This window comes from Acinonyx jubatus, chromosome B1, assembly GCF_027475565.1.
Source record: "Acinonyx jubatus isolate Ajub_Pintada_27869175 chromosome B1, VMU_Ajub_asm_v1.0, whole genome shotgun sequence".
Lineage (NCBI taxonomy): Eukaryota > Metazoa > Chordata > Mammalia > Carnivora > Felidae > Acinonyx > Acinonyx jubatus.
The window spans coordinates 37,500,952-37,520,451 of record NC_069382.1 but is presented as its reverse complement, the minus strand read 5'-3'; the positions used below and the strand labels follow the sequence as shown (position 1 = coordinate 37,520,451).

At 35.8% G+C, this 19,500-nt stretch overlaps 1 protein-coding gene across 20 annotated transcripts in view; it reads left to right on the top strand.

Moving 5' to 3' along the window:
• The window catches only part of PSD3 (pleckstrin and Sec7 domain containing 3), a 780,457-nt gene that overhangs the window by 585,695 nt on the left and 175,262 nt on the right, over positions 1-19,500 (top strand). For all 20 annotated transcript variants that reach the window (XM_053216464.1, XM_053216461.1, XM_053216462.1 and 17 more), the window contains one exon: positions 7,331-7,524. In XM_053216464.1, the coding sequence (XP_053072439.1) occupies positions 7,331-7,524 (194 nt within the window). The remainder of the gene's footprint in view (positions 1-7,330; positions 7,525-19,500) is intronic.

Sequence of the window (19,500 nt, the reverse complement as noted above, 5' to 3'; positions counted from 1 at the left end):
CCACAAAACTGAAAGGTAACCTATAGAATAGAAGATACTTGCAAATGACATAACTGATAAAGGATGAGTATCCAAAATATATAAAGAATTTATTAAACTCAAAACCCAAGAAGCAAATAATCCAGTTAAAAAATGGGCAGAAGACATGGACATTTTTACAAAGGAGATATACAGATGGGCAACAGACACATGAAATTATGCTCAGCCTCACTTATCATCAGAGAAATGCAACTCAAAACTACAATAAGATAATAACCTCATACCTCTCAGAATGGCTAAAATTAACAGTACGAGAAACAACAGGTATTGGCAAGGATGCAGAGAAAGGGGAAGCATCTCACACTGTTGGTAGATATGCAAACTGGTGCAGCCACTGTAGAAAACAGCATGCAGGTTCTTCAAAAAGTTAAAATATAACTACCCTGGGGTACCTGGGTGGCTCAGTTGGTTGAGCACCAACTTCAGCTCAGGTAATGATTTCACAGTCTATGAGCTCAAACCCCACATCGGGCTTTGGGCTGACAACTCAGAGCCTGGAGCCTGCTTCAGATTCTGTGTCTCCATCTCTCTCTCTCCCCCTCCCTGACTCACGCTCTGTCTCTCTTCTCTCTCAAAAATAAAATAAACCTTAAAAAAATAGAACCAGATGCCTAGGATTCAGGAATTGCACTCCTAGGTATTTACCCAAAGGATACAAAAACACTAATTGGAAGAGATACATGCACTTTGATGTTTACAGCAGCATTATCTATAATAGCCACATTTTAAAGCAGCCCAAGTGTTCATTGACTAATGAATGAAAAGAAGACATTGTGTGTGTGTGTGCTCACACACACACACACACACACACACACACACACTATGGAATATTACTCAGCCATCAAAAAGAAAGAAATCTTGCATTTGCAATGATGTGGATGGAGTTAGAAAGTATTATACTAAATCAAATAAGTCAGAGAGATATACACTGTATGGTTTCACTCATATGCAGAATCTAAGAAACAAACAAAAAAAAATGAACAAAGGGGAAAAAAGAGGAGCAAACCAGGAAACAGACTCTTAACTATAGAGAACAAACTGATGGTTACCAGAATGGGAGGCAGATTGGGGGATGGGTTAAACAAGCGATGAGGATGAAGGAGTGCACTTTGGCATGATTACTACCGAGTCATGTATGGAAGTGTTGAATTACTATTTTGTACACCTGGAACTAATATTACACAGTGTGTTGACTAACTGGAATTTAAATAAAAACTTTTAAAATTACTGTCTTTTTCCCATTGTATATTGATTCCTGCCTTGTTGATTAATTGATCATATGGTTCTAAGTTCATTTCTGAGTTTTCTATTATGTTCCATTGATCCACATGTCTGTATTTATGCCAGTACCCTACTATTTTGATTACTACAGCTTTGTAATATCACTTGAAGTCTGGAATTGTAATACATCCAGTTTTGTATTTCTTTTTCAAGATTGCTCTGGCTATTTGGAGTAAACTTTTGTGGTTCTATACAAATTTTAGGATTCTTTTTTTCTAAAGTGTGTTTACTTTGAGGGAGACAGCAGGGGAGGGAGAGAGAGAAACCCAAGTAGGCTCTACGCTGCCAGCACAGAGCCCAATGTGGGGCTCAATCTCACAAACTGAGCCAAAATCAAGAGTTGGATGCTTAACCGACTGAGCCACCCAAGGATTCTTAATTCCAGATTTGTAGAAAGTGCTGGTGGTATTTTAATAGGCATTGCATTAAATCTGTAGATTGCTTTAAGTAGTTTAAACATTTAAAAAAATGTGTTCTTCCAATCCATGAGCATGGATTGTCTTTCCACTTCTTCACATTGTCTTGAATTTCTTTTATCAGTGTTTTTTTTTTAATTTTTATTTGTTTAGTTTGAGATAGAGTGTGTGCGGAGGACAGAGAGAGAGAGAGAGAGAATCCCAAGCAGGGTCTGCACTGTCAGTGCAAAACCTGATGCAGGGCTCAAACTCTGTGAACTGTGAGATCATGACCTAAGCCGAAATCAAGAGTCACGTTTAACCAGCTTGGCCACATAGCACCCCTTTTTATCAATGTTTTATGGTTTTCAGAGTACAGGTCTTTCACCTTTTTAGTTATGTTTATTGCTAGGTATCTTACTGTTAAATGGAATTATTAATTTCTGTTTCTGCTCTTTCATTATGAGAGTATAGGAATTCAATTGATTTTTGTATCCTGCAAATTTACTGAATTCATTTATCAGTTCTGTTGGTTGTTTGGTGAAGTCTTTAGGGTTTCTATCATGTCATATGCAAATAGTAAATAGTAAAAGTTTGACTTCTTCCTTGCCAATTTGGATGCCTGTTATTTCTTTTGTTTAATTTCTGTGGCTAGGATTTCCAGTACCATGTTGAATAAGAGTGGTGAAAGTGGACATCCTTGTTTTGTTCCTGACCAGAAAAGCTCTCCAATTTTTTCCCATTGTGTATGATTTTGGCTGTGGGTTTTTCATATGAGGCCTTTATTATATTGAAATATGTTAGCTCTAGACAGACTTTGCAGAGGATTTTAATCATGAATGAAAATTGTACTTTGTAGAAAGCTTTTTCTGCATGTATTAAAATGTGTTTTTTTATCCTTTCTCTTATTGCTGTGACATATCTTGTTGAATGTTTTGCAAATATTGAACCACACTTGCATGCACAGAATAAATCCCACTTGACCATGGTGTATAATTTTTTTTAATATATTGTTGGCTTTACTTTTCTAATATTTTGTTGACAAGTTTCTCATATTAATGGGAAATATTGGCCTGTAGTTCTCTTTTTTGTGATATCTTACCACAGCAATCTTCAGAAAGAAGAACAAAGCTGGAGGCATTATAATTCCTGATTTCAAACTATATTACAAATCTATAGTAATCAGCAGTTTGGCACTGATGTAAAAAACAGACACACAGATCAATGGAACAGAGTAGAGAGCCTAGAAATAAACTCATAGAATTTGTTCAATTAATTTTTAACAGGACAGCCAAGAATATACAGTGGGGAAAAGATTATGTGTCCAAGAAATGGTTTTTAGGAAAATTGGGTATCCACATGGAAGAGAATGAAATTGGACCTCTGTCTTCTACTTTACACAAAAATCAACTCAAAATGGATTAAATCTTTGAACATAAGACCTGAAACCATAAAGCTCATAGAAGAAAATCTAAAGAGTATGCTCTTTGACATTAGTCTTGATAGTGAATTTTTAGATTTAGGAACAAGAGCAAAATTAAGTGAGACCACATCAAACTAAATAGTTCCACACAACAAAGGAAACCGTTAACAAAATAAAAAGGCAACCTACTAAGTGGGAAAGATATTTACACTGTTTGTGGAAATGTTAACCTGTATAGTTGCTATGGCAAACAGCATGGAGGTTCCTCAACAAATTAAAAATAGAACTACCAATAATCCCACTTCTGAATATATAGCCAAAGAACACAAAATAATTATCTGAAAGAATTACCTGTACTCTCATATTTATAGAAGAATTATTTATAATATCCAAAGTATGGGGAAAACCTAAGTGTCTATCTACAGATATATGGATACAACTATACATACACAATGGAATATTACGCACCCTTATAAAAGAGTGAAATCTTGTCATAGGTAGTAGACATGAATGAATCTGGAAGCCATTATGCTAACTGAAGACAGAGAAAGACAAATACTACATGGTATCCCTTGTTGTATTGTAATATGTGGAATTTTAAAAGAAAGTTGAATTTACAACAGTGGAGAATATGTCACTTTGAAGAGTTGAGTTGTGAGGGAAGTAGGGAACAAGTGGTAAAAGAATATAAACTTCTCAGTTATAAGATGGATACAATCTAAGGAAGTAATGTATAACATGCTGAGTACAGTTGATAACAGTGCATTGAATAGTTGAAATTTTCTGAGAATAGAATTTACATATCTTCACACACAAAATTTATATATATATATACATATATTTTTATATATGTATATATTTATATATACATATAATTTTACATATTTATATATGTATAAGTGTGTATATATATTATATATATGTATATATTTTTATATATACATATAAATTTATATATATATGTGTGTATATATATATATATATATAAGTGTGAGGTGAGGAGTGTGTTAACTCAATGAGGGACCCCTTTCATGATGTATATTAAATCCTCATACTATATACTTTAAATATCTCACATTAAATGGTCAACTACATGCAAAACAATTTTTAATAAAGCAACATAGAAGAGGAAATCTGATCCATACAGTAACTAATTATGATTTTCCAGGATTTTTGCAGCCTTCGGAAGATAGTTTTGTGAAAATCAATAGTGGCCATTAATTTTAAATAAATGAATAAATAATTAAATCTCTTACATGCATAAGTCAGTAATTCTAGAGGGAGAGGAGGATGACAGCAGAGTAGGAGGATCCTAGGCTCATGTTGACCTATGAACACAACTAGATAACTATCAGATCATCCTAAATAACCCAGAAATTGACATGAAGACTGACAACAAACTCCACAACTTAAGGGAGAGAAGAATCCTCATCAAAGAATGTAGGAAGTACGGAGATATGGTTTAGGGGAGAAACTGATTCCAGGTGCTACAGAGGGGAGAGAGTTGTGGTCACAGAAAAGGATGAGAGAGAGAGCAACACACAAGGAGAATATTGCCTCAAAGCCATTGCCTTGGAAAACAAGACGGGCTGGATATCATGAGAACTTGCTTAGAACCTGTATTTTTTTTTAAATGTTTGTTTTTAAGAGCAAGAGAGCAAGAGAGGAGGGGCAGAGAGAGAGGGAAACAGAGAACCTGAAGCAGGCTTTGCACTTTCAGCATAGAGCCCAATACCGGTCTCCAACCCATGACCCTTGAGATCATCACCTGAGCCAAAGTCAGATACTTAACTGACTGAGCCTCCCAAGTGACCCAAGAGCCTGGATTTTTAAAGGTCAGGATGCTTGCCTGGGATATAGTCCAGAGGGCACTGTGCTGCTCCTGGAGAGAAGGCAGGCAAACCAACCAAAGGCAACAGCATGGAAGCAGCAATCTGAAAAATGCCTGGGGCACCCAAGAGGGAGATTATTCACTCTTGGGGCATGTGCCTGATGGGAAGCATTCACAGAGATATCTCTTCAGGAACAAAGGAGCTGGCTAGTGCCAATTCCATCCCCAACCCCTCAGCAAAAACACAGCCACCTACCAGAAGTAGCATATTGCCAACACTGGCTGCCTAACTTGCATACACCAGGCCCTAACTCCCTACATTATGGTGGGACAGCCCTTATCAGGCAAGCATGCCTCATTCCCAGCATGGTGGGCCCCAACCCCAGATGACCAGCAGAAACCATTGCCCATACCATGTCTACTGACCATAGTGTTCTTGTGGAGGTTGTGTCAGGTCTCATTTTACAAGTAGACCAGTGCAAATTTACATAAAACTTGCCACATTCAGACCAGGGAACAAACACTGCTCACAGAAGGCAAGGAGAGCCTCTGCAGATGACCAGCCTGAAGGATACAGCAGCCAAAGCACAATAGCAGAGCAGAGACAGCACACACCAGAGAAAATCCCTGAATCACCAGGTCCAGGACATTACATATTCTCTTCCTTAAGGAGCCATTGCTTTCAGGAGCAGGAAAAATAACTAGCTTTTCTAGCACAGAAAAAAAGACAAAGCCTTAGACAAAATGTCAAGATAGAGGAATTTATACTAAATGAAAGAACAAATTACATCCACAGCCAGATATCTAAGAAAAAGATATAAGTAACATTCATGATTGAGAATTTAAAGCAACAATTATAAGGATAGTCACTGAGCTTAAAAAAAGTATAGAAAACATCCAGGGGACCCTTGCCACAGAAATAAAAAAGTGAAAACAGAACCATTCAGAGATAAGAGTTCAATAAACAAGATTACAAACATGCTTGATGCAATGAACAGCAGGCTGTAAGTAGTAGAGGAACAATGACCTAGAAGACAAAATAATTGAAAGAAACGAAGCTGAACAAAAGAAGAATTATGCAACATGAGAATGGACTTAGGGAACTCAGTGGTTCAATCAAGCATAATAACATTATAGGAGTGCCAAAAGAAGAAGACAGAAAAGGGGGCAGAAAATTTATTTGAGGGAAGAATAGGTGAAAACATCCCTAATCTGGGAAAGGAAAAAGACATCCAGATCCAGGAGACAGAAAACTCCCATCCAAAGCAAAAAAGCCGGCCAACACCAAGACATATTGCAATTAAATTTACAAAATGTAGTGATAAAAAATTTTTAAAGCAGGAAGACAAAACATTATCTTCAAATAATCAAATAGCAATGGAGAAAAAAAAACACATTTTTAATTTGATCACCAAATGCACAACTTTGATAATTGTTAATTTTGTGGTTTATTTTTAATATATTTTCGTGGTGGTTATTTTGAAGTTTTAATCAAAAATCTTTAATCATGAGTGTCTAATAAACAGTAAAAACAAAGGTAAGCCAAGAAATTGAAACAGGTGAAATAAGACAAATGTTCTTAATTCGGTGTTGTGTTTTCAGCAGTTTATCAGTCTATTAGCTTTCATCTTCATTTCACTCCTCTTTATTAATTGAATGTAAGCATCCATTTTCTGCAAACTTCATGCTAAGTGTACATTAAAAGATTTGCCCTGCTTGAAGGAACAGAGATTCACAAAAGACTGGGCAATTGGTTTTCTCAGTGGTGCCCCACATTTTTATGGCAGTTGAGAAAATTGTAGCTAGAAGATGCCAAAGTACTAAATGACGCCACCATCCTACCACATTGATAGCTTTACTGGGGGTTTCAATATAAGAGATTATTTGGTGGATATAGTTCAGTATTATTCATTGTACTTAATCTAAAATTATTCATTGTATTCTGTGTACTTGGCAATGTGCTAAAACATGTAAAAATCAAAATCATGATTTCAGCAAAAGAATCCTCACTCTTTTGAAAGAAGACAAGTATGAAGGTAGTGGGTAGAAAGAGCAAAGGCTTTAGAGATTTTGCAATCATTACCTTACCATCTCTCTTTGATTACTAGATCTGTGGCCTTGGGAATTTATTTAAACTCTCTGAGTTTGCTTCCTTATCTGTAATATAGGATACTAATATCCATCTTACAAGATCTTTATGATCATTAATATTTGACACAGACACACAGTAAGTGATAGCTCTTATTATAGTGTTTTTATCAAGACTGATGGACTATTGGAAAACATGATGGTTTATTACACTAAATAACTTTGTTCACTGAATATTGTGTTAGGTGCTCAAACTGTGTTTTCTCCCTTTAGAGATGATGAGGAGAAAAAAAAATCTCCAACTGAAGGAACTGATGAGAAGGCTAATGGAACACATCCAAAGACCATCAGTCGTATTGGGAGTACTACCAACCCATTCTTAGACATTCCTCATGACCCAAATGCTGCTGTATACAAAAGTGGATTCTTGGCTCGGAAAATCCATGCAGATATGGATGGGAAGAAGAGTAAGCATAATTTGTTATTGTCATTTTCTATTTTAATTATTTCATCTTGAGGCTCAAAATTTAAAGTGAATTTATCTGAAGTAAAGTCAAGGATAAAGAAAAATTATATTAGGTTTGTCTAGAAAAGTATTACTGAAGTTTGATGATGCCTCTAACCCTCAGAAATCCATTGTCACGCTTGATCTTCTCCAAGTAGAATTATAGAACTTCAGAAATGGAAGACCTCTTACAGATTATTCCTTTCTCGCTTTTTATTCATTTATTTACTCTTGCCTTCAACAAATAATTTTGAGTACTTACTATGTGCTAGGCATCAAAAATATAGCAATGAATACGATGGAAAAGGTATCTGTCTTCATGGAGTTTACATCTCTCATGGTTGTGGGGAAGAATTAATTTATAACACATAGAATAATCAATAATGTAAGATCCCAGAAACAAAACAGGAAGGGAAAGAATTGCAGTCTATGCACATTTGAATGATTGGCCTTTGTGGAAGATGGATAGGTGCAACATAGGCATGCATGGTATAATTAGTATTGGGAAATTAGAGTCCCATCTGATAGCTTTGTGAAGTATGAGACATAGTTACCTATAACAGATAATAGTGTTTGAAATTTGGAAGAAATGAAGTATGTTTCTGTGCTTAGAATAGCCTATGTAGAGTGAAATAGCAATTTGATATAGTTGGACAGGCTAAGGTAAGCTGGTATGTATGCTCACAATTAGTAGGTTAAAACTTTAGGGTATCCTTACGTACCTACAGATGCAAACATGTAGTGCTTGGATGGACATTACCACTATTTCCATCTGTGACTTTTTCTTACTGTGGTAGTACTTTCTGTTAGGTTACAGTCAAGAGAAAGACTGTAATAGAGTGGCTTTGGAACTGACTTAAGATGCTGACTAAGTTTCTCAGTTTTTCCAAGTTTCTTAGGAGTACCTCTACCATATTTCCTGTGCACTCTATATACTAGCCTACTAGACTACTTGATTTTTTCTAAGAGAATTGTGTCAGGACTCTTGTAGTTGCGAGTGACAGCAAATCTGACTGGCTTATGAAAAAAGGGCAAGGCCACACTTAAAATGAAGAATTATCACCAGGACACTTTATTATATTGTCTCTGCATTATAGTGCATGTCACCTGTATTCCTTACAACAGGGCTCTTTCACATGGCTAGATACATAATTATTAGCAGCATTACTTTATGTGTTCAATTTTGTCACCAAAGTATTCTTGTTTCCTAACTTTGAATTTAGTATATTATGTGGCAAGATTCTGATTTGTATTACAGAGGGATGGAATACTGTGATTGACAGCACACACTTGGTTGAATGCAAATAGAAAAGTTCCCTCAAGAATGAATAAAATACAGAAAAGGGGGTCTTTTTGGTAGATAAAACAATGGTATTCATTTCTTTGTTGCCAGCATACACACACACCCTTTCTCCATCCAGTTCAAATGGTGCTTTTGCTGAACCTAGTACAGTTTTCCATTTATAACCACAGATACACTCATTCTCTGTCCCACATGCCATGCCTAGAAGTGACTCTCATCTCCAAGATTAAAATTAGCTGATTGGTGTCCATTTTGTCTCAGATAGGGATGTAAATTCACTTATAGGCTAAATTAAAAATATACAAATGTCTGACATACTTCATGTAAAGTAATAGAAGCAAAAAACAGAATAACTGCAATTTAAAATAACAGTTCAAAAAAAGCAAAAATAGCAAGATAGCTATCACTTATTCCATGTAATTTTCTACATTCTGCCTCATAAGGATAACAAAGTTAACCTAATTGAGTCTTTTTTCATTGAGTCCCTTCCCTAGCGATGGATTGACATAATTGGTTAGCTTATTCCAAAGAGTCCCCAGATTCAGCCTATCAATGACATTTTCTTTGTTTCATGTTTCCCTGTGCCATCTTGGAGGATTATTGGAGAAAATTCCCTTGCTGGAAGCTCTACTCCCTTATTAGCCCACTTTTATATGAGTATAGGTACAAAATCTAGGAGTTGCTTAGCAGTTGAGACAGAACTCTTATATCACACTAGGTTTTTCTGCCAATATAACTACTTTAAAGCCTTAGTTAACTCCTTTGAGTACTTCAGATTGATTAGGACAGTATGTCATAGGACTTTTGTCTTTTTAGCAACCTAAGAATTTCTGCCTAGGTGGGACCCTCCCCTGGAAGACCAGTGACAGGCCCCTGCCCACACCACATCCCTAAAGCCCGGCGTTTTAAGACTAGCAGGCTTGGCTGTGATACAGCTCAGAGGGTACCACAGGCTAACAACCTGGAGGCAGACAGTGTGGATACAGCAATCTGAAACACACCTAGAACACACAGAGGGGAGATTATTCACTCTTCTCAGCTTGCTTTCCTGATAGACAGCATGCACAGGGACTCCTTTCCTTGAAGAAAGGAGCTGGCTGGTGCCATTTCCCTCCCCTGCCCTCAGCATAAACACAGAGCCATTTGTGGGAAGCAGCATAGCATCAACACTGGCTGCCTAACCTACTTATACCAAGCCCCACACCCCTGTGCTCTGACACTACTGCCCTTCTTGGTCAAGCTTTCTCCCATCCTAGCATGGTTCCCTTTCCATAGAACACCAGCAGAAACCCCTGCCCACACCATGGCTCCCAACCAGAGAATTCTGTAGGACTTTAGTTCAGGTGGAAGTAGTATCATATCTCATTTAGCAAGCAGACCAGAATATACCTAGTTAAAACTTGATTCTGGCCAAAGACCAAACACTGTCAACTGCAGGCAAGACAGACAACTGGCCTGAAGGATACAGCAGCCAGAAAAGAACAGCAGAGTGCACACATCACACTCTGAAGTACCAGGCCCTGGGCACTATATGATCTCTTTCATAAAGCCATTATTCTTAGAAGCAGGAAACCTAATGGAGTTTTCTAATATACAGAAGAGGATAGAAACTTAGATAAAATGCCAAGACAGGAATTTAGCCCAGATGAAAGGAGAAGACAAGGCCATGGCCAGAGATCTAAGAGAAACAGATATAAGTAACATACCTGATGGAGAATTTAAAGCAACAATCATAAGGATACTTACTGGGCTTGAGAAAATAATGGAAGACTTCATGCATGTCCTTACCACAGAGATAAAAGAGTTAAAAACAGAAATGAAAAATGCAGTAACATTCAAAACAAGCTTGATGCAATGAACACAAGGATGGAAGAAGCAGAGAAACAACTAGGTAATGTAGAAGATAAAATAATGAAATATAGTGAAGCTGAATAAAACAGAGAAAGAAGAATTATGCAACATGAGAATATACTTAGGGAACTCAATTACTCCATCAAGCATAATAACATGCATATTATAGGAGTCTCAGTAGAAGAGAGAAAAGGGGGCAGAAAATTTCTCTAGATCCTAGGAGGCACAGAAACCTCCCATCAAAATCAACAAAAGTGAGCCAGCACTAAGGCATTATAATTAAATTTGCAAAATATAGTGATTAAGAAAAAAAAAAATCTTAAAAGCAACAAGACAAAAGAAGTCCCTAACCTACAAGGGAAACCCATAAGGCTCGCTGCAGATTTCTCAACAGAAACTTCCCAAGTCAGGAGAGACTGGCATGATGTATTCAAAGTTCTGAATGGGAAAATTTTGCAGCCAAGAATACTCTGTCCAGCAAGGCTATCATTCAGAATAGAAGGAAAGGTAGAGTTTCCCAGATGACCAAAAACTAATGGAGTTTAAAGCAGCCCTGCAAGAAAACTTAAAGGGAACTGAGTAGAAAGGAAAGACCAAAGTGACAAAAACAAGAAAGAAGAGAACATCTCCAGAAACCATGACAAAAGAAGGAATAAAACAGCATTAAATACATATCCATCAATAGTTATTCTGAGTGAAAATGGACTAAATGCTCAAATCAAAAGACATAGGGTGTCAGATTGGATAAAAAGACAAGACCCATCTATATGCTGCCTACAAAAGACTCATTTTAGACCTAACACAACTGTGCCTTGAAAGTGACAGGATGGAGAAATATTTATCATGCAAGTGGACACCTAAATAAAGTTGGAGTAGCAATACTTATATAGGACAAGATACACTTTAAACCAAAGACTATAACAAAAGATGAAGAAGGGCACTGTATCATAATAAAGGAGTCTATCCAAAAAGATCTGACAGTTGGAAGTTATTATGCACCCAAGATGGAGGCACCCAAGTGTATAAAACAATTAATAACAAACATAAAGCAACCCCTTGATAATAATACAATAAGAGGAGGAGACTTTATCACCCACTTATATCAGTGAACAGATCATCTGTGGAAAAAAACTAAACAAGGAAACAATGGATTTGAATGACATACTGGACCAGATGGACTTAACAGATATATTCAGAACATTCCATCCTAAAACACCAGAATACACATTATTTTCAAGTGCACATGGGACATTCCCCTGAATAGATCGCATACTAGGTCACAAATGAGACTTCAAAAAGTACAAAAAGATTGAGATCATACCATGCATCTTTTTTGACCACAACACTATGAAACTTGATGTCAATCACAAGAAAAACTATGAAAAGACAACAAATACTGGAGGTTAAACAACATGCTACTAAACAATGAATGAGTCAACCAGGAAATCAAAGAAGAAATTTAAAAAATACTTGGAAACAAATGAAAATGAAAACACAGTGGTCCAAAACCTTTGGGATATGCAGGAAAAGCAGTCCTAAGGTGGAAGTATACAGTGCTACACGCCTACTTCAAGAAACAAGAAAAATCTCAAATGAAAAACCTAATCCTACACCTAAAGGAAGTATAAAAGGAACAACAAATGAAGCCTAATGCCAGTAGAAGGAGGTAAATAATAAAGATTAAAGCAGAAATAAATGGTATAGAAACTAAAAAAACAATGGAGCAGACCAATGAAACTAGGGATTTCTTTGAAAATGTTAGTAACATTGATAAACTCTTAGCCAGATTTATCAAAAAAAAAAAAAAAGAAAGAAAGAAAAAAAGGAAGGACCAAAATAAAATAAAAATAAAAGAGGAAAATTAACAGCCAACACTACAGAATACAAACAAGTGTAAGAGAATATTATGAAAAATTATATGCCAACAAATTGGAAAACCTTGAAGATTGGATAAATTCCTAGAAAGATATCATACCAAAACTTAAATAGGAAGAAATAGAAAACTGAACAGACCAATAACTGGAAAATAAATTGAATTAATAATCAAAACTCTCCCGACAAACAAATTCCAGGGCCAAGTGGCATCACAGGTGGGTTCTACCAAACATTAAAAGGAGAGTTAATACCTATTCCTCTCAAACTATTCCAAAATATAGAAGAGTGTGGAAAACTTCCAAATTCATTCTATGAGTCCAGAATTACCCTGATACCAAAACCAGATAAAGACTCCACTAAAAGAGAAATAGAGGTTAATGTCCCTGATGAACATGGATGTAAAAAGTCTCAATAAAATAGCAGCAAACCAAATCTAACAGTACATTAAAAGAATCCCCATGATCAAGTGAGATTTATTCCTGGACTGCAAGGGTGGTTCAGTATTTGTAAATCAATCATCATGATACACCACATTAATAAAGGAAAGGATAAGAACCATATGATCTTTTAAACAGATGCAAAAAAAAAAAAAAACATTTGACAAGGTACAATATCTATTCGTGATAAAAACCCTCAATGTAGTAGGGTTATTAGAGAGAACATAACAACATAATAAAGGTCATATACGAAAAAACCACAGCTAATATCTTCTTCAGTGGGGAAAAACTGAGATAATTTCCTCTACAGTCAGGAACAAGATAGGGATGTCCACTCTCACCATTGTTACTTTGACATAGTCCTGAAAGTCCTAGCCACAACATTCAGAAAACAAAAATAAATAAAAGGCATCCACATCAGCAAGGAAGAAGTCAGACTTCAGTCTTTGCAGATGATGTGATAATCCATATAGAAAACCTGAAAGACTCCATCAAAAAATTGCTAGAACTGAAACATGAATTCAGTAAAGTCATAGGATTCAAAATCAAGGCACAGAAATCTTTTGTATTTCTATACGCCAATAATATAGCAGCAGAAAGAGAAATCAAGGAATGGATTCCATTTACAAGTGCACCAACAACCCTAAGATACTAGAAATAAACCTACTCAAGAGGTAAAAGATCTGTACTCTGAAAACTATAAAACACTGATGAAAGAAATTGAAGAGGACACAAAGAAATGAAGATATTCCGTGATCATTAATTGGAAGAACAAACTTGTTAAAATGTCTACTACCCAAAGCAGTCTACACATTTAATGCAATCTCTATCAAAATACCACCAGCATTTTTCATAGAGCTAGAATAAACAATTCTAAAACTTGTATAGAACCACAAAAGACCCTGAATAGCCAAGGCAGTCATGACAAAGAAAAGCAAATTGGAAGCATCACAATTCCAGGCTTTAAGTTATATTGCAATGCTGTTGTGATCAGGACACTATGGTACTGGCATAAAAACAGACACATGGATCAGTGGAACAGAATAGAAAACCCAGAAATGAACCACAACAATATGGCAATTTCATCTTCAACAAAGCAGGAAGGAATATCTAATGGGAAAAATTCTCTTCAACAAATGGTGTTCTGAAAATTGGACAGCAATATGCAAAGGCGTGAAACTGGGCCACTTTCTTACATCACACACAAAAATAAATTTAAAATGGCTAAAAGACCTAATTGTAAGGTGGGAAACTATTAAAATCTTAGAGAACACAGACAGTAACCTTGTTGACATCAGCCATAGCAACTTTGCACTAGATAAGTCTCCTGAGGCAAGGGGAACAAAAGCAAAAATAAACTATTGGGACTTCATCAAGATAAAAACTTCTGCACAGTGAAAGAAACAATCAATAAAACTAAAAGGCAATCTTTGGAATGGGAGAAGATATTTGCAAGTGATGTATCTGATAAAATGTTAGTATCCAAAATTTATAAAGAACTTATCAAACTCAACACCCAAAACACAAATAATCCAGTTAAAAAATGAGCAGAAGACATGAGTAGACATTTTTCCAAAGAAGGCCAACAGACACGTGAAAAGTTGTTCAACATCACTCATCATCAGGGAAATACAAATCAAAAGTGCACTGAGGTATCACGTCACACCTGTCAGAATGACTAAAATTAATGACACAGCAAACAACAGATGTTTTGAGTTTACTGAGAAAGGGAATCCCCATTACACCATTGGGAATGCAAACTGGAACAGCCACTGAGGAAAACATTATGGAGGTTCCTCAAAAAGTTAAAATAGAAGGGCACCTGGGTGGCTCAGTTTGTTGATTGATCAGCTCTTGGTTTCAGCTCAGGTAATGATATCACAGTTCCTGGGTTCAAGCTCTGCATTGGGCTCCAAACTGGTGGAGCAGAGCCTGCTTTGGATACTCTCTCCTTCTTTCTACCCCTCCTCCACTCTTGCTCACTCTGTCTCTCTCTATCTCTCTCTCTCTCAAAAAAAAAAGTTAAAAATAGAAATACCCTATGATTCAGCAGTTGAAGTACTAGGTATTTACCCAAAGGATACAAAACTACTGATTCAAAGGGGTACATACACCACAGTATTTATAGCACATTGTCAACAATAGCCAAATTATGGTAAGTGCCCACATGGCAATCAACTGACTAATGGATACAGAAGTGGTATATGTATGTAATGGAATATTACTCTGCCAAAAATAGGATGAAATCTTGTCTTTGCAACCACATGGATGGAGCTAGAGAGTATCAGGCTAAGCAAAGTAAGTCCATCAGAGAAAGACAAATACTGTCTGATTTCACTCATGTGGAATTTAACAAAGAAAACAAATGAACATGGGGGGGGGGAATAAAACAGACTCTTAACTATAGAGAATGAACTGATGTTCGTTGGAGGTGAGGTAGGTTTGTGGACAGGTTAAATGGATGATGGGTATCACGGAGTGCCCTTGTGATGAGCACTGGCTGCTGTGTGTAAGTGATGTATCAGTAAATTCTGCAGCTGAAACTAATATTACATTGTCTGTTAACTAACTGGAGTTTAGATAAAAATTTGAAAAAAGGAAAAAAAAGTTACCTTGGAATAAGGGAGTGAGATTGAGAGATTGCTGTGGTGTATGCTAAGTATATGTTTAACTTCATAAGAAACTTCCCAACTATTCCAAAGTGTCTCTGTACCATTTTGCATTCCTCCTAGCTATGCATGTTATATCCTCTTGATAAAATGATTCCTTTCTCATGAAATGATCCCCCTCATTCCTGGTCTTACTTATTTTGAAATCCACTTTGTCTTAGATTAACATAGTAACTCTCCCTTTCTTTTTAGTTTCTGTGTGATATTTAGATTTTTTTTCTAGCTTTTTAATCTATAATTTTGTCTTTAAAATTGTTGTATACAGCATATTGATGTCTTGCTTTTTATCAATTTACAATCTCTGTGTTTTAACTAGAGTGTTTTCCTGCCTTGTTTAAGATTTGTGTGTGTGTGTGTGTGTGTGATTCTTTCTTCAATATTGGTGTATTGTCTTTGCTCTTTGTTTAATAATTTTAATGATTGTTTTTGGATTTACACTATAACTTGTCACAGTCTGTTTTCAAATTTTACTACTTCACGTGTAGTTTGAGACCCTTACAACAGGCTATTTTCTTTTCTCTTTTCCTAGCATTTGTGCTACTGTCGTATGTTTTACTTGTGTATATGTTGTAAAACTCCTAGTACATGGTGATTATTTTTGCTTTAAATAGAAATGTGGTTTTTACCTTCACCCACACATTGACTATTTCTGGGATACTAAGTTTCCCTTTGCTTTTCCAAATTTCCACTTAGTATCTTTTTTTCTTAAATAATTTCCTTTAATATGTCTTAATAGTAAAGTCCTGCTAGCAAGAAATGTTCTCATGTTTTATTGGTTTTAAAAAAATGTGCAATGCAAGGGTGCCTGGGTGGTTCAGTTGGTTGAGCGTCTGGCTCTTGATTTCATCTCAGGTCATGATCTCACAGTTGGTGAGATAGAGCTCTGCGCTGGTAGTATGGAATCTGCTTGGGATTCTCTCTCTTTTCCTTTCTCTCTGTTCCTTCCCTGCTTGTGCTCTGTTTCTCTTAAAATAAATTAATTAAAAAAAAATTTAATGTACACTGCATCTTAATTTTAGGAATATATGATTACTGGTTGTAGAATTATTTGGCAGTGTTTTCCTTTTCCTTCAGTAATTTAAAAACATTCCATTGTTCAATGCCCTGTGTGATTTCAGGCAAAATGCCTGCTGAAATTATTTGTTCCTCTGTACTTAGCATGTTTTTTTTTTTCCTCCTTCTGACTGCTTTGGTGACTTTTCTTTTTCTTTTTGATTTTCAGCAGTTTTATTATGAGCTGTCTTAATGTGGTTTTCTTTTTCCTTGTCTGGTGGTTGACGTTCTTGGATTCATCAGTTTATATTTTTCACCAATTTTGGATATCTTTTAGCCTTTATTTCTATGGCACCCACCCCTCTTTCTGGGACTCTAGTTTCCTGTATATTTGACTACTTGGTATTACATGAAAGGTTCTTTGAGGCTCTGTTCAGTTTTTTCCAAATCTTTTATGTAGTTTCAGGACTTTATTTTAGTAACATTTTATTGCTGTATCTTCAAGTTTACAACAGTATTTATCATTGTGTATATAGTATTCTTACTTTTGAAACTGCATCATGAATCTTTTCTATCCTCCATTTCTCTCATTATCAAGATTGTGTTTTTCTTAATATCCTTGAGCATATTTGTCATATTTACAATAGCTATCTTAAGGTTCTTCTCTTTGATTTCCTTTCTCTTTCATTTCCAGACTGTTACTGTAATTGTTCTGCTGCCTCTGGGTTATACTTTTCTTTATCTTTGTATTCCTAGTAATTTTTATTTGAATACCAGACATGTGACATTTTGGAAGACTAGATTTAGTTTTATTACTTTAAAGAATACTGGATTCTATTGTATGGATAAGTAACTTGTAAAATAACTGAATCCTTTAGAGGCTTGCTGTTACCCTTAGTTATGATGGATCCAAAGCAGCCTTTATTCTGGGATTTATTTAGCTTCATACTAAAGCATTATTTAGACTCCATTGCCCTAGTTTTGCAAAGTCTTTCTGTACTCTGTCTGATGAGAGCACAGACTATTCTCAGCCCTATGTGAGCTTTTGAAATTGTTTATTCCACTACTTTTTGGTAGTTCTTTCCAACACCTTGGATAATTTACTTTCACATGTACTCAGGTTAGTGCTCTAGCCAAGACCTGGGAATTAACTCTGTAAATCTCCAGAGCTATCCTCTTGTGTAGCTTTCCCTCTGCTGGACAGTTCTAGCCACCTCAGCCATACCAAACTTAGCATGACTTCCAAGTTCTGTTTTGGTACCCTCTTTCAATACTGGATCTTAGCTATTTCTTCCAAGCAGTAATCTGGGATTACCTACCTCATTTGTTCCTTTCTCTTTGGAATCTATTCAAAGCTGCCTATTATACAACATCTGAAAACTTTTGTTTTATATGTATTGTTCTGTTTTCTAGTTCTTATGACAGGGGAGCAGTTTTTGTAACAGTTAATTTTTCATAGGCATAAGGAGAACTAAATTGATGACTGATCCCTTTTGTTAAGAAATTTCTTTCTAGGGGCGCCTGGGTGGCTCAGTCGGTTAAGCGTCTGACTTCATTCAGCTCAGGTCATGATCTCGCGGTCCGTGAGTTCGAGCCCCGCATCGGGCTCTGTGCTGACCGCTCAGAGCCTGGAGCCTGTTTCGGATTCTGTGTCTCCCTCTCTCTCTGACCCTCCCCCATTCATGCTCTGTCTCTCTCTGCCTCAAAAATAAATAAACGTTAAAAAAAATTAAAAAAAAATTCTTTCTAGTTGTCTCAGATCTCAAGACTTAATATTTACTGAGCTATGAAAGTGATGAGGAATTCTAAGCCTTTGAGTACAATTGAACTCGTTAGATATGTATTTGGAGACTCAGAAAGGAGTTGTTTGCTTTCCAGCTAATCTCCATGCTCTCCCTACCTCCTACTTGTTGGACTTTAAATCATATCCGTTTGAACTGGTTTTTCTCAGTGATAGACTGCTGCTGCTTCTTGGAAATGTACTGGAATGGCTGAACTGCTTCTGAACCATTTGCCTTTTTCTTTTAAGAGGTGATCACTATAAGTAAATTCAGAATATACTTTATGTTACTAATGTCTGGTGTGTTTTGAAATAGATCATTTTTAACTTCCAGTACATTAAAAAAGTAACAACAGTGGAGCTTTCTTGGAATAAGGGCTTCAAATAATTTTTGAGGTATCTGTGTAATGACACCTTTTTGACATATTTATCCAAAGTCTATAAACACTTTATTTGGGTTATCATGTTCAGTGTACCTAGAACTATATTGTATTTATATACATACATACATATATATATATGTATATGTATATATGTGTGTATATATATACATATATATGTATATATGCATTTGTATATATTTGTGTCTGTGTGTATATATACATATATATGTATTTGTGTGTGTGTGTGTGTGTGTGTGTATGTAAACATATCCAGGTGCTCTGATATTATAGCTATTACTCTGATACTGATATTACCAAAAATTTTTAATAAGTGAAGATTTTGGTTAAAACTATGGGGAGATTAAAACCCTGATTAACTTGTCTCTAAAGGACCTCTTGTCTGACTCAATATTTGGTATCTTTCACTGTTTAGTTAACTCTAAGGACTCAGTTTGTCAGATGTATCTGTAATTGCTCATAAGCATTTTAAAAACCTTAGAAGTTTCCTTTGCTTCATTTAATTAATTTATTTAGCTTTTTAAAAATAAGCTCAACTCAGAAATTTTAACTGGAGGAGACAAATCATGATTGAAAGCAAATGTTGTATATTTTATAGAAGTATATGTGTTTATCAGACATTAAATCTG